General features: G+C 36.9%; 2 protein-coding genes across 4 annotated transcripts; both read left to right on the top strand.

The window, feature by feature from the left end:
• The first annotated feature begins 212 nt into the window (after positions 1 to 212).
• LOC105172497 (methionine S-methyltransferase-like) lies at positions 213 to 8,204 on the top strand. Of its 3 annotated transcripts, none has more exons than XM_011093947.3 (12): positions 213 to 553; positions 1,493 to 1,686; positions 1,850 to 2,056; positions 2,235 to 2,330; positions 3,140 to 3,328; positions 3,398 to 3,586; positions 3,673 to 3,909; positions 4,149 to 4,283; positions 4,947 to 5,267; positions 5,407 to 5,586; positions 6,178 to 7,143; positions 7,700 to 8,204. In XM_011093947.3, exons 1-12 carry the CDS (start codon positions 307 to 309, stop codon positions 7,994 to 7,996), a joined length of 3,258 nt encoding a protein of 1,085 aa, XP_011092249.1. In that variant the 5' UTR covers positions 213 to 306; the 3' UTR covers positions 7,997 to 8,204. The 3 variants fall into 3 exon arrangements, with proteins under 3 accessions (XP_011092249.1, XP_020552878.1, XP_011092250.1); XM_020697219.2 differs by lacking the exon at positions 213 to 553 and adding an exon at positions 1,056 to 1,200; XM_011093948.3 differs by lacking the exon at positions 213 to 553 and adding an exon at positions 1,066 to 1,267.
• Positions 8,205 to 9,226: 1,022 nt separating this feature from the next.
• On the top strand, positions 9,227 to 14,520 carry LOC105172498 (26S proteasome regulatory subunit 6A homolog). The gene is made up of 10 exons (XM_011093949.3): positions 9,227 to 9,418; positions 9,585 to 9,701; positions 10,965 to 11,072; positions 11,402 to 11,593; positions 11,686 to 11,877; positions 12,834 to 12,952; positions 13,096 to 13,183; positions 13,514 to 13,633; positions 13,786 to 13,926; positions 14,205 to 14,520. Exons 1-10 carry the CDS (start codon positions 9,305 to 9,307, stop codon positions 14,280 to 14,282), a joined length of 1,269 nt encoding a protein of 422 aa, XP_011092251.1. The 5' UTR covers positions 9,227 to 9,304; the 3' UTR covers positions 14,283 to 14,520.
• Positions 14,521 to 16,124: the final 1,604 nt, after the last annotated feature.

Below are 16,124 nucleotides of genomic sequence, written 5' to 3'. Positions count from 1 at the left end.
ATAATTAAGAGATTATTTCAATTAATTATATTAAAAAAAGTATTGGCCAATTTGCATTTTTTATAATATAAAGATATATTATTATTTGTTATAGAAATGCGTTTTTTGTTATATATAGTAATAAATAATGATATATATAGAAAATTAAAAAGCGTTACTCTGTGTGTGTGTGTGCGTTTAACTGTTGTATAAATACACGCACCAGTGTTTTCTGGTTCTTTTCTTCAGAGTGTATGCAGTAGTCTCGGTGTCTGCACACACATACACACACTCACGCAGACAGTACAGCGTATTTGTAATAGTAGAATGGGTGAGGCGAAGGGATCGTTTGGATCGATGGAGGAGTTCTTGAAGAAGTGTGAGCCGTCCGGCGACGCGGCGTACGGTGCGCTCCGATCACTTTTGGAGCGTCTCGAGGATCCGACGACACGAGCTGATGCTCGGATCTTCCTCTCCGAGCTGCAGAAACGCTTCGAATCCAAGGACGCCTCGGAGAAGTGTCTCCAGACTTACCATTTCCAAATTCAAGACATATTTCTCGAACAGTATGAAGGTCAGTCCGCTCGCCATTTTGATGTTAAGCATGCTATTTATGTAGTTGTGTGTGTGGATGAGTTTGTCTGCGGTTGCGATTTGACGAGGAAATTAGATGTTGGAACTTAATTTAGTGTTTCTAAGTGGATAATGGCTGAAAAGAAGTGTTGGGAGAATATGGATACTTCCAAAATTGAGAAAAGGTCATGTGAATTGCACGGCGCTTGTTCAAAGTTTCACCGATGGTGACAGGTCCCCACTCATGCATTTGTTTTTTTCCTGTTTCTTAAAATTAAAGTTGGATTATAGTAGATGAGTACTTGACGTTACAGTTGAAAGAATGTAATATGCTTATACTATTGATCTGAATTGCTTTTAGTGGTGTTTCTAGTTTCTTCTTCTTCTTCTTCTTCTTTTTTTAACATTCACATATATTTAATATTTGAAAGAATTTTAAATTTTAATCAACGGATGCTAGGTATCAAACCTTTTAAGTTCAGGATATCTGATAATTTTAATGTCCATCAAAGAAAGTAATTCCCTTAGCAGAGTACTCTTGCAACTTGAGTTCAGCTTAGGCTCCAAATGAGCTATGGACTTAGGTTGTAGTTTTTGAAATAACTTTAGAATGAGCTTGACAAGAGTCCTCCTTAATAGTTATTTGGGGTGAGGGACCTTTAAGTGGATCCTGATACTACACTAGGTCCAGAATACGATTCTTTTGTACTTCAAAGTAATTAAACAACATTCAGGATCCTTTCGTCCCTGATATGTTTCTCTATTGTCCTTCCGTTGTTTTCAATTTCAGATTTTGGTCGTTCTATACTTATCTGCATCTACATATTGAGTTTTTGCTTTGTTCCTTCTGTTTATGTAATGATAAACTAAATTCCACTTCTGTTTTTCACCCTTGTTGCATTGGCTAGCTTCATTCACAGTGTTCTATCACTTGTTACAGGTTTCCAGAAAAGGAAGAAACTCACGATGATGGTTATACCCAGTATTTTTATCCCAGAGGATTGGTCCTTCACGTTCTATGAGGGACTCAACAGACATCCAGATTCTATTTTTAAGGACAAGACGGTAGCTGAGCTTGGTTGTGGAAATGGTTGGATATCCATTGCAATAGCAGAGAAGTGGTCACCCTTGAAGGTCCATGATCCTTTAATCCTACAATTGGTTACTCCATTTATTTGTCGTTCTATTGTCCTTTGACTAAATTCTTTTTGCATTTCGTTTTCTTCTAATTTGTAATTGAAGGCTCAAGACATAAATCAAACAAGGTTTCTTAATTATTTCAAATCCCAATTTGCAGGTGTACGGGCTTGATATCAATCCAAGAGCAGTAAAGATTTCTTGGATAAATCTGTATTTGAATGCTTTGGATGAAAAGGGCCAACCAATTTATGATGGGGAGAACAAGACTTTACTTGACAGGGTCGAATTTCATGAATCTGATCTGCTTTCATACTGCAGAGATAATCAGATTGAACTTGAGCGAATCGTTGGATGCATTCCCCAGGTAATTTCATCAATTCAAAGAAATCTTCTTGCAGTTTAACAAATGAATATGTTTTCCATGTCAATAGAAGGCGAATAAAGCTATTTGCTGGTTGTGGGATTATCATGATGTTAATAGACTGACGTTTATTTCAAGATCTTCCACATTCTAATCGTTCTCGTTTCATTTTGTTGAGCAGATTCTTAACCCTAATCCAGATGCAATGTCCAAAATGATCACAGAAAATGCCAGTGAAGAATTCTTATATTCTCTGAGCAACTATTGCGCCCTCCAGGTTTGGATGCACTTTCAACTCACATTATTATCCAGTATATCTTGCATGTAGTTTGTGTATTTTCTAAAATGCTATACCCTGAAGTATATGAACTTACAGTTTATTTAGTTCTATATTGTGAAGATTTTCTTGATATATGTGTAAGACATTCTAAAAGGCAGAATACATTTTGCAGTGTAAGTATTATATCTGGACTATTAAGTTGTGCTTTTGCTTCTCAACTGGTGCTTTATCCTTCCAATGAAGTTATGGAGAATCTTAGACTGATAGCTGATGAGGGTTCTCCACGTTTCCCTTTATTATAGATTCTCAGTGTATTGAACAGAGACAAACAAACTGTAGACACAAATTTTAATGAACATTTATGTTCTTCCTTACGATAACACAAAAACTATCTTCCATGAAGAAAATTCGCGCTTTCATGTTTGTTGTGGTTGACATATCATGTTATGTGCTTTTGGAAGAATAGAAGGACACAATTCTCCTCTTGGAGGCTTACTGGACTGAATCTATACTTAAGATGGCTTTTCCTGGCATGCCAGTAAACTTCATGCAGTATATTGAGTTATTGACTGCAAAATTTCACATTTTCAGGTAAAAAATATGTTGGGTTGCCAACTTGCTACTTGGTCATAGTATCTAAAGTTTTGTTCGTCATTGTTGCTGTAATTTTATGTCTGGTCTCAAACCCATTATCTGTAGCCTCTTCAATATTGCACGCAATGATAGACCGTTCGTTCATCTGCCGAAACATTATTTTACAGGAGCTGCTGTCACTAGTCTGTTGATTTGTTTTTATTTCTCCTTAGGGCTTTGTTGAAGATCAGTTTGGCTTAGGACTGATCGCAAGGGCTGTTGAGGAAGGGATATCTGTTATAAAACCTTTGGGGATTATGATCTTTAATATGGGTGGCCGCCCGGGACAAGCCGTATGTAAACGTTTGTTTGAGCGCCGTGGTCTGCGTGTTAATAAGCTTTGGCAGACTAAAGTTCTTCAGGTTCTACTTTAACTCTATTTAATAATAATATCTATGAAAGTGTACTTTTTCAGAGATCTCTTGTTACAGGCAGCTGACACAGATATCTCAGCATTAGTTGAAATTGAAAAGAATAGTCCACACCGTTTTGAGTTTTTCATGGGGCTTGTTGGAGACCAACCAATTTGTGCCCGAACAGCATGGGCTTATGCCAAAGCCGGTGGTCGTATTTCCCATGCTTTATCAGTGTACAGTTGTCAGCTCCGTCAACCTAATCAGGTATGAAAATTCTCCATGTACTCGTACAAATAGTTAAAACCTCATGACATGAAGAAATCGCTGAATTGATTCATTTGCTGTGACAGGTTAAAAAGATTTTTGAGTTTCTCCGAAATGGATTCCATGATATTAGCAGCTCTCTAGATTTGTCCTTTGAAGATGACTCTGTTGCGGATGAGAAGATTCCTTTCCTAGCTTATCTTGCTAATGTTTTAAAAGACATTTCATTTTTCCCATATGAACCACCAGCTGGAAGCAGACGATTTCGTAGTCTGATCTCTGGCTTTATGAGAACATACCATCATGTTCCACTTACTGCGGATGTAAGATAATTTTTTTCTTCCACTGTACTTTGATATTTGTCTTCTTTGTGGTTCAAGTTATCTAAGATTCAATCTTCGCCACAAACTGCCTTATCAATAAAGCATCTTCTTTTATGTGATGAAAATTTTCTTTCTGGATATTTCTTCCATTTGGATGGTCATATGAAATCTCAGGCTAGTGTAAAATCATCTAAATAATCTAATTTATCACACTTTTCTTATTTCCTGTTGTGGGCCAGAATGTTGTTGTATTTCCTTCAAGGACTGTGGCAATTGAAAGTGCTTTACGTCTGTTGTCTCCACGCCTCGCCATCGTTGACGAACAATTGTCCCGACATTTACCAAGGCAGTGGTTAACATCCCTAAATATTGAGGTATACTGATTGTTCAAGTCATTATCCCTTGTATCACTTTCGATCTTTGTGTTGTGTAAAATGTAATTGCTTTAGAAAATAAGCCAGCTTCTGGTACTGTCCTTGTTGTTTGAGACACTGTACATCTGATTAAAACTTGGAGATTATAATAGCATGTAAGAATATCATGTTTTGCTTTACTAACACAGAAAAAGCAAAAAATTAGGTCAGAAGAAAAAAGCGAAATTTTTTCATTGAAATTATAAGGAAGAAAATGGACGATACTCATATGAACAGAAGTAGTTCATGAATATTGTTCCCCTATGCTTTGACCCTCCAGAAAATTTTCTGTTTCTAGATATACCTTAAAAAGTTTGTGGCTCGACAAGTCAAAAAAGGTTTTGCTAAAAATAAGAGATATATGACATATATATAAACTTCATAATTTGTAATCTCATCATTAATAAAAGATATATTTCATCTCACTCATGTGGAGTGTATATATATTTATATAATATACAAAACAAGCCATCATCATGGAGACTCTCATGATTCATTGTATAGATTGTTGTCATTTCCATTATAGATGCTTTATCTGGAGGCTTTTGGGATGGAACTCCAAACACTTTCAGTGAATGGTGGGTGTACACACCATTCCTTTTCACATCTTGAGTTTCCTTGCAGAAGACAGAAATTGGAAAACATTCCGAGGAAGCAATCACAGTCATTGAAGCTCCACGCCAGTCAGATTTGATGGTAGAGCTGATTAAAAGATTGAAGCCAGAGGTAGTAGTCACTGGGATGGCTCAGTTTGAGTCAGTCACTAGTTCCTCATTTGAACATCTTTTAGATATCACGAGAGAAATTGGCTGCCGATTGTTCCTAGATATATCAGACCACTTTGAGCTATCTAGCCTGCCAAGTTCCAATGGAGTCTTTAAATATCTTGCTGGAAGTCCTCTTCCTTCGCACGCAGCTATTGTATGCGGCTTATTGAAAAATCAGGTATATATGTGTTGAAGTAGTTACAAAATTAACTCAGCTCTCAATTGATGCTATGGCTGCTGATTAAATATTTTGTTACATCTTCATAATTTCATCATTAAGTTATGCACTCAGCAAATACGGCTTCTCCGGATTCCAGGTTTATACAGATTTGGAAGTGGCATTTGTGATATCAGAGGAGGAGGCAATTTTTAAAGCACTATGCAAGACTGTGGAGCTTTTACAGGGAAATACTTCTATAATTAGTCAATACTACTATGGTTGTCTTTTTCATGAGCTTCTAGCTTTTCAGCTTGCTGATCGACATCCACCTTCACAGGTTAGTCTATGTTGAAATTACTGGTAGTTGTTGCTCATATGGTTGCAAATTATTTTCAATTCCCTTTCTCAACTGCCGCTAGGGAGATGAGGGGTGGTAGACAATTATGGAGCTTTCTCATCAGAAACATGGTTAAGATTGTTATGGCAACTTGAGGCAAGTGTTTATGTCTAAAATAATGAAACAAAATCTACCTTTGAAAGACCTAAAATGAGATTGCTGCTGTTCTTTCTTTATTAACATTTTCTGGCTCATCAATATCTTCTGACCTTAAAGTCACAAACTTCTAGACTTTAACTTATGGTCTTCTGATTATCATAACTTTGAAAAGCTTGCACTTCTAGATCTCCATATCATGGTTGTCTTATGATGCATATGCTTCTAGCAGGCCTCACTACAATTCAACTTATGAATTCAGCACTCTCTAGAAAGTCCAAGTCTAGTCGCCCCAAGATTAGTGTTTCTATAGCCATCATAAATGCTTGTAACACATGATGCTAATTTAGATGCAATAGATTGGGATTTGAAAAATTCTTTCTAAATGTTTCTGGATAATCTAACACTGGGCGAGGTCTTTTCTCTTGTCTCCAGAGGATTGGTGAGAAGACGAGAACTTCTGAGGTAAATGGCTTTATCGGTTCCCAAAAGTCCATACTGGATCGTGCCGAGTTGGCAGTCAATGAATCTGATGAATCTCCCCTGGTACATATGGATGTTGATCAAAGCTTTTTGCCCATAACAAGACCAGTTAGGGCCGCCATCTTTGAGAGTTTTGCAAGGCAGAACATAACAGAGTCTGAAACTGATGTCACATCTGGCATCAGACAGTTGATTAGCAGCAGTTATGGCTATCCATGTGACAGTAACACCGAATTTATATATGCAGACTGTACAATGGCACTTTTCAGTAAGTTGGTACTCTGTTGCATCCAAGAGGGTGGAACACTGTGCTTCCCAATCGGTTCAAATGGGAACTTGGTATCTGCTGCAAAATTCTTGAATGCAAAAATTGCAACTATACCAACCACTCCTGAAGTAGGATACAAGTTGACGGAGAAAACACTAACGGGTTCATTGGAGACTATTAAGAAACCATGGGTCTACATTTCTGGTCCAACTATCAATCCCACAGGCCTGCTTTACACTAATGAAGAGATCAGTAAGTTATTATCTGTATGTGCTAAGTTTGAAGCGAGGGTCATTTTAGATACTTCATTTTCGGGGGTGGAATTTAACACGACGGGCTTTGAGGACTGGAAACTGGGAGCCACTCTGGATAGACTTTCTTCCACTAACTCGGCCTTTTCCGTATCTCTTCTTGGGGGATTATTTTTTAAGATGCTGACTGGTGGGATTAAATTTGGGTTTCTGCTTATCAACCAGCCTTCTTTGGTGGAGACATTCCATAGCTTCGCAGGATTAAGCAAACCTCACAACACTATTAAATACACGGTTAAGAAGTTGCTTGATGTTGGAGAGGAGAAAAGAGGGGATCTCTTGAAGGCCATCTCAGAGCAGAGAGAAATCCTGGGAAATAGATATAAACAATTGAAACAGGTAAATTTCATATCTTAGGAATGTTATTACTATGTTATAATTTTCAGAGAATCATTTAGTTTGAGTATCTTCACCTATCTCTCCATCCAAACACACACACATGCATATATACATGGGTTCTGTGTTATGGTGAGATGACGCCATCACTGCAAGTAAAACTGTCTGATAGTATTCTCTAACGGCGGAAGACTTATCTGCTTTTCATCATGAATATTCTTTTATATAATAGGTGCTTCATGACGAACAATCTTGTCCACACACGAATGGATCCATATTGTCTGCATATTCTCTACTGTCTAGTAACATTGGCAAATAAGTCGAGCATCAAATAGAAGCTTTATAGCATTGTACTTATGGTCCTGTTATCATTATTCTTCTCACTTTATCCTCTCCTTGTGTTGTACCATGACAACTAAAGCTACAGCATGCTTCAGAAACGAACGCTACTCTTTGCCTACTTCCAGTTTGTTGAGCACCAGCATCGCTATGTCATCTAAAATTTTCTCTCACATGTAACTCTTAGCTCATGCAATATTCTTATGCTCTTTATGTACAGACACTGCAAAGTTGTGGTTGGGAGGTGCTCGAGGCTCAAGCGGGTGTCTCCATTTTAGCAAAGCCGTCTGTCTATCTTGGCAAGACGATCAAAATAAACAAAGGCGCCAGCACTCAGGAAGTTAAACTCGATGACTCAAATATCAGGGAAGCCATGCTTAGGAGCACCGGTTTGTGCATCAACAGCGCTGCCTGGACTGGCATCCCTGGTTACTGCCGTTTCACCATTGCCTTGGAAGACGGTGAGTTCAAGCGTGCGCTAGATTGCATCTCTACATTCAAAAGCTTGGTTGAGTAAAATTCAACATCACATTCTTACCTGCTGCCACGAAACTCATCAGTTTCTGCAGCTATTTGGTATTGTGAAATAAAATTTGTTCAGACTTTTTTATGCTACAAATGGGTGCCAATCAAATTTGGGCCTTGGTTTCTGTACCATCTAAATTAACAGTTTTCTTGCTCTGATATTTTCTTACACAGTGATGGAAAATATGTTTCCTTGTCAACAGTTGCAACTACTTTTTGTTTCTTGTGTACTTTCCATATCTTGTATTATTAGTTTTAGTGGTGTTTCAAGACTACATCACTAGCATCATCAGTTACCAAGTTACTGCTAGTTTGGAGTACACTCAACATATGGGCATAATTATTTAAATTATAGATAATATATATATATATATAGAGGCATATAAAAAAGAAATAAATGTGTATATATATATGATGTGTATAAAAATAAATTGGCCCAATGAGGTCTAAGCGATCCAAAAAGAAGAAAAAAACGATAGGCCTGTAGCATCCTAGAAGACCCAAAAGGATTTGGCAAGCGGCATTCAGTTTGGCCAAGGGAGGAGGCTCAGGACATTTCCTACTCGGACCATAATTAAAGTCAAATATTGTGGCATTCAGTTGACTTAGGTGTCAGCAGCCACTTTGGAACCACATTAAGCCTAATAAGAAAGGACTCCTTGCAAACGAAGGAGGCCCCCAAAAACCCTGGATTCCTTGGCGATTAGAACTCCTTAACGGTTAAGAATTCTTTCTAACTATATATAAAAATATATTACATTTTAGTGAAAGAAAAATATTAATTATGATTAGTGCTAGAAGAAAAAGATCAAGGGTATTTTGAGAAATTTTAAATAAGCTACAATTTAATTCGCAATTATAATAAAAAAATAAATAGCATATAACTTATATCCGTTACTTTATCAATACTAATAAACATTAGATTAGACAATTTAATATTAATCACTTTAATTTTAGTTTTAATAATTATTCTAAAATTATCAGTAGCATTTAAACCTCATCACCTGAAAAAGAGGGCCTGAACATATACCAAAAGTAGTTACAGGCCCCCCCTTAATTAACAGAAAGTGATTAGACTAAGATCCAATCAGCAAAGGCCCATTCTATTGGGTTTGGGCCTCTTTCTAACTCTGTCCAATTGGGCTAATTTACATAAGCCCAATATCCCAAGACCAGAATTGTCCGGCCCATATTTTTATATCCCCTTTTACAAGGCAACTACAGTTTCCGACTGAATTTTTTCTCTCTCTCTCTCTCTCTCTCACACACACACACACACAGACTAGGCAGTTGGTCGGAGATGGCGACGCCGATGGTGGAAGACAACTTCGAGGACGATCAGCTTTCTTCAATGACAACTGAAGACATACAGAGGGCCTCTCGCCTTCTCGATAACGAAATCAGAATCTTGAAGGTTTGCGCTTTCTCTGTTTTTTTTTTTTCTTTTGATTGCGTACGGCAAATGGTTGAGAAAGAAGGAATTATGTGCTGAACTGGAATCAGTTTTGAGGTTAGGAAGTTCAATCAGAGTTTGTTTCCGCGGTTGTATGATAAGCTTTTTTGTTTGGCCCTTTTGGCAGGAAGAGTTGCAGAGGACGAACTTGGAGTTAGAATCATTCAAGGAGAAGATAAAAGAGAATCAAGAAAAAATCAAGCTGAACAAGCAGCTGCCTTACTTGGTTGGCAACATTGTTGAGGTACTCATCTTTAATTAGGGTTAGACTTTGGCTGTTAAGTTGAAGCTTTGGGCTTTTTTCTTTCTATTATTTGGGATTCAGGAAAGGAAGGAACTAAAGTTATCCAGGACTCTTTTCTCTGTAGTGGCCTAGGGTTTTTAAGGTGGTTGCATGATAACTAGGGAAAGTGGGCTGTTATTGGGTTCACCTGGGACTCGGGAAGGGTAGGAGATTCTGTATGTAAGCAATTACTAGAGGAGTCGGTATTCTTTGGACAAGTTGGTGCTAGTGTTGATTGCGTGATAATGTAGCTGGAAGGGCAGAGGTCTGAGTGATACAGCAGGAATGATTGGAGATGGGTAACAGTGGTTGCAAAACGGTGTAAAACTCAGCTGAATTTTGGTCATGTAATATTGTTATTTAGGGTAAGGATTGGATTTGCTTAATTTTGGATGGTTATATTTTGATAAAGTGGGATGCTCAAAGTTGGAATGAGTTCTTTGTTCTGCTTGAGAATTAACAGGCAATATTGACGTCTTCCAGTATATGCATCATCTGCTCATCAGTTTTGCAGTTGAGTCTTATAACATCTGTGTAATGGTAGTGGAGGTGGAGTAATGTAGCTTTTGGGGGAGATCATTGTTGGCATGGTTTCAGCAGGTGCATAAAGGAAATGGAATTTTCTTTTCTTGTTACCTTGTGATTGTGGAAGGTGATGTTTGTTACAAGGATGCCTTGGAAGGTCGGTTTAAGTGACAATTAATAGCAGATCAGTTCCTTTAAGAGTTATTTTGGTTCTGCTTATTAAAGCTACATACCTCTTCAGGTCTGTATCATCTCTTATGATGTCTGGTCTATGCATTTCTATGCAAGTTCTGATCATAATATTTCAAGGTAGCTTTCCAATCAGCTCAGCGGTAGCTACACAAAAGAAGATAACGGGACGTGGTACAGAGGAGACCTTGTGAGACTTTCCCTTACCTGGGAGGTGTCAGCATAGATTGATTGCCTGGAGAGCCTATAGTCTCTAGCCCTGTACAAGTATAGAGTATTCCCGGCTTTCTGTACTTAATTTCTGTATTACCAGTAGCCTTCCCCACCCTACGGAGCGCAGTTCTGGATATTGCCATTGTAGGAGTAGGCATAGGTCAATCATAGAATGTGCTTCCTTGGACTTTCTCTTTCGAAAGGGGTTCAACGGACTGTGTTATGTGCAGTACAGCCTGTCATGTTATCATGGAAATGGAAATAATGTGTTCTGCTTCTGTTATCAATTTTTGTCAGATTTTGGAAATGAACCCAGAGGAAGAGGCTGAGGAAGATGGTGCGAACATTGATCTTGACTCGCAAAGGAAGGGTAAATGTGTGGTGCTAAAAACATCCACGCGCCAGGTAGGACAGCATATTGCCATGCATCTCTACTTCTTCATATGCCCCCTCCCTTCTTGTTGAGAATGATACTGGAAAATGTCCAAACATTTTCTGTCTTTAATTTAATCTCTTTATATATATCCTGTGGTACATCAAATCAAAATTTGGTACCAGTAGTTGAATGTATTACTCAATTCATTCGCTTGATGCATAGTGGGAATCTTAAAGCAATGCGGCTTTAGAATGTATGCTTTGATCATGCCTAGTCTCTGTACTGGAAAGTGGAAACTGGAGTTCTGCTCTTTATGAAACCCACGAATACATCTAAAGATACTATGTGTCAATTGCAGACAATTTTCCTGCCTGTAGTAGGTCTGGTTGACCCTGATAAGTTGAAGCCCGGTGATCTGGTTGGCGTGAATAAGGACAGTTATCTAATCTTGGATACTTTGCCATCCGAGTATGACTCACGTGTCAAGGCTATGGAGGTTGATGAGAAACCAACTGAAGACTACAACGATATTGGGGGCTTGGAGAAACAGGTAAGTTAATCCCTTTAGATCAATTGATACTCACAATTGCTTAAAATATCTGATACATATATTTCTTTTTGCAACCTCTATGATTGTTGCAGATTCAAGAATTGGTTGAGGCAATTGTATTGCCCATGACACACAAAGAGAGATTTCAGAAGTTAGGAATTCGCCCACCGAAGGGGGTCCTTTTATATGGTCCTCCTGGGACAGGGAAAACCTTAATGGCCCGTGCATGTGCTGCGCAAACAAATGCTACTTTTCTGAAGCTAGCAGGCCCACAGCTTGTACAGGTATAGTATGCTGAATGTTTTCTCTCTAATAATTCTGATACTTCTCCTCATTTGGCTGGGGGGATGTGAATGATGTTGATTTCAAATATCTTATACTCTGCCTCTCAGTTAATGTTGTTAGTTGTTACCATGTGATAAGTGCCAATGGTTTGTTTCCTAGACCGAAGAGCACCAGAGTCGACATTTTATCTAAAGCTAAATGTTATAGTTGAAAAGTGATACTTTCTTGAAATCAGGTGAATGTTGACAAGGTATTGTCTTTTGTCATCTTTGAGGGTCTGCTTGTGCAGAGTCCTTCACTGGTTTCTTGGCACAGACTGATGGTTAAGCCCTTAGCAGTCTCTAAATCTGTTAGTATAGTAGAATTGCTAACTTGGTGGAAGGTTGGGTGGGAGATCATACTTTGGTGTGAGGTCCACCATGATTCATCCCATCAGAATTTTCAGCCACGATCACACGTCTCATGACATGGTTGATTTTGTCAGTCCCGGAAGGTATACTGGATATGGCAGAGAATGAGATGATGGAGATGTATGAGTTGCAGTCAATGGCCTAACTTGGTCATATCTGTAACAGCTAGATGTAAAAGAGCAAATATTAAACTGAATACATTTCCCCCAAATTTGATTGGATATGATCGTAGTTGCACGTATGCAAGTCTATCAGTGCTCTGTCTTTCAAGCAACCACTTATTCTTTCATCATTGGCCTGAAGTGACCTAAATCTCGATGAGTCTCACCTTTGCATGGTTTTGATTCCATGACCTAACATTCACAGCTGAAATTCTTGCTAGTATTATCACCCTTGCGATGTGCAATATTTACTTTTGATATTGGTCTAACATGAGCATGTGGAATATAATGATGAATCTCCGGCTTATTTAGCTTTGTTATTTGCTTTACTTAAGATTCTATGCTACTTTCTTATACTGATATTCCAACTTCTTGTCTACTTAGATGTTCATTGGTGATGGTGCAAAACTTGTTCGTGATGCTTTCCAACTTGCCAAAGAAAAATCTCCTTGCATCATATTTATTGATGAGATTGATGCTATTGGTACAAAGCGGTTTGATAGGTGCTCATCCAAATTGCAGTTTGCTTGATTTTCCATAAAGCCTGTACAAGTTTTTGGACCTTGAGGTTCTTAAGGATTTGGATAGAATGACGGCTATGATGCCATGTCTATACTGATAAGCGTCGATGCTTTCTATTATGCAGTGAAGTTAGTGGGGACAGAGAGGTGCAAAGGACTATGTTGGAATTGCTCAATCAACTTGATGGTTTTAGCAGTGATGATCGGATTAAGGTTCTCATTGGCTTCTTTATTGCATCTTCTTTTAACATTTGTCTATTATGTTCTGGGTAATGACGTATTCTGCAGTATAAGACTGATATTTTATCATAAATTGTTACAACTTTATTGGTACTTTCTGTTGTTGTTTAACCTTTGATGGGAGGGATGTAGTATATGCTATCATTGTAATATCTTTGAGCCCACAGCAATAATGAATCTAATCTGCAGTTACTTTTACCTGTTTTGCTGTGAAAGTGCCTACTATGCCGGTTCATATCTGGTTACTAATAGCTCATGTTTTTAACTACTTTTTGTGGTTTCTGATTCTCTTTTTCTGTTCAGGTGATAGCAGCAACAAATCGAGCAGATATCTTGGATCCTGCCTTGATGCGTTCTGGTCGGCTGGATCGTAAAATTGAATTTCCCCATCCAACTGAGGAAGCAAGAGCTCGCATTTTGCAGGTAGACCTTCTAGTTGAGGACTTATAAAGTTGTAATGTTTGAGTTTGGATTTAATGGTGTTGCTGGTTTCTGAGTTCAGGGTGATATCCAGTTTTTAAGGGATGACAATCTTTTATTTGTACCTGCAACTTAGATATTTTCTTTTATTGTAGATCCACTCCAGAAAGATGAATGTTCATCCAGATGTCAACTTTGAGGAGCTTGCTCGCTCCACAGATGACTTCAATGGGGCTCAACTTAAAGCTGTTTGTGTGGAAGCAGGCATGTTAGCACTTCGTCGAGATGCCACTGAGGTGTTTCTCTCTCTCTCTCTCTTTTTGTGTGTGTGTGTGCGCGCGCGCGCATGCTCTTGTGCTTCTATCGCAAACACAAATTGTGCTACTGGCTGATGGAGTTGTTCTTTTCTTTTCTTGCCTTTTACACCTGGAGCATGATGTTTCACTAATCCTGGAAGAAGTTGGCAAAAGTGTTGCTCCGTTCCGTTTTCTTTTGTTTCATTTCAGGTTGCTGATCTATAACTATTGCTCTAAAATCTGCCTTCTTTCCACAATTTTCAATGGTTTTTTTCCAGGTAAACCATGAAGATTTCAATGAAGGCATCATACAAGTTCAAGCAAAAAAGAAAGCCAGCTTGAATTACTATGCATAGGTTTTAAATGCTATGGGTGGTGCAACGCCGTATTTATGTACTACACGATCGACCTCATGAAGCACAATCTACTTTGTTTTGGTGAATCGACTTTTCTAACCGACTTTTCTAACCATAGCTGTAATTGCTTGAGAATCCCGTCCTTCACCATACTTGCAACAAACAACTCTAAGGTTGCTGCTACCTGTTTCCTGTCGTTTCAATTACTGTGTTATTATATGCTAGTTGATTGTCGATACTCGATTGGGTTTATCCAGGATGTGGTGTGGTCTAATAGACTAGCTAGTCCCAGAAATCACCAAGAATATTGCATTATACGCTTAGGATAAGCTCAACTAATTATTATATGTAGTTAGATGATTTTAGTTGGTACTTTGGACATGAAAATTTCAGTGGATAGAGAACATAGTTTCATTATCAAATTTCAAAAAATACACTTAATTAACTTTTATTTATATCCATCAACATTATTTATTGCATTTCATAATTTTGAATATGGTCTTTAAATTTATTCTTATTATATTGATTAACATTCATTGATATAAATACTTAAATAAACTTTATTATATTATTTTATGTAATTCAATTTATAAATTTATAAAAAAAAAATTGCATATGATTTTGGTATTGATATCTAAGTAAATATATTTATGAACAAAATTATTTATTTCTTAGGAGTGATGAAAAATTAGTAAAAACAAATTTGACCATGGTAATTCTGAACACACTACATGAGCATTTTTATCAATTAAGGATGAAAAGGTAAAAATTCACAAAAAATCCGTTAAAACAGGACATTTAGCGCTGAATTTATTAAAACAGGAAGGGGGTTTGATTTTGGCTATTTTATGAGAATGTAAAAGGGTAAAATAGAATTTATCATTAAAATTTTAAACTTTATCTTTGCAATGATTTATTCATATAATTCAATTAATTAATACTAATTAGTGATTTTCTGTTATCATAATTCACACGCAAGTATTATTTCTAGATTTGATTTTGAAATTAAAATCCTTTAATGTTTGTAGATGTTCTGCTCACTGTAAATTTGTAAAAAACAATTTATCAATATTGATGCACTGTCATTTGAAAAAAAACATCAATTAACTTTTCCATAATTTAAAAATCTTATAAAACGTAATTTTAATCATAATTAGATCAAACCCCTGCATAGTATGGATCACACAGTAGTTAGATAATTAAAAGGGATAATTATATTTACACTCCCTGAAGTATGGTCTGTTACACAAATCATTCCAGTCTTTTGGATAATCACATACACCCATGAAAAATGTTAACATCATTTACATAAACCACATTTGTTTTTTAAAAAATTACGATGCATCTCGAAAAAACGTCAACGCTATTATATAAACTACCCTTATTTTTTAATTGGTACAGGAGGTTTTTATAGCCTACACTATTACAAAAGAGAATTTTATTATCGTATCAATTTTTGAATACCAAATAATAGTAATTTTAATATTTCTTAACGGATTTACTAAAATACCTCTCTAAATTTTATATTTTTAAGCTAATTTTTCAATAAAAATATTAATTATTTATAATTTTTAAGTACTTTTGCAGACTCATTGAGCGTACCGTGCACCGATAGCTGTACAAAAAAAAAAAATTTATATAAACAGACCATAAATTAAGATTGTAGATGTAATTATTCCTAACGAATAAAAATGTCGAACATTACTATAGTAGCATAACTACTCCTACTGAGTATTTGTACTTAAATATTAAGGGAGAGCATTTGTTTGGTGTCTCTCGTTTCTTTGGTATATTTTTTCTACATTTATTTTATTCTTTTAAAATTTTCATCTAACTTTCTAC

The sequence above is a fragment of the Sesamum indicum genome, linkage group LG10, assembly GCF_026168435.1.
Source record: "Sesamum indicum cultivar Baizhima isolate 11 linkage group LG10, ASM2616843v1, whole genome shotgun sequence".
Taxonomy (NCBI): Eukaryota; Viridiplantae; Streptophyta; class Magnoliopsida; order Lamiales; family Pedaliaceae; genus Sesamum; species Sesamum indicum.
The sequence above is the reverse complement of the archived record's forward strand: the minus strand, read 5'-3'. Positions and strand labels throughout refer to the sequence as shown.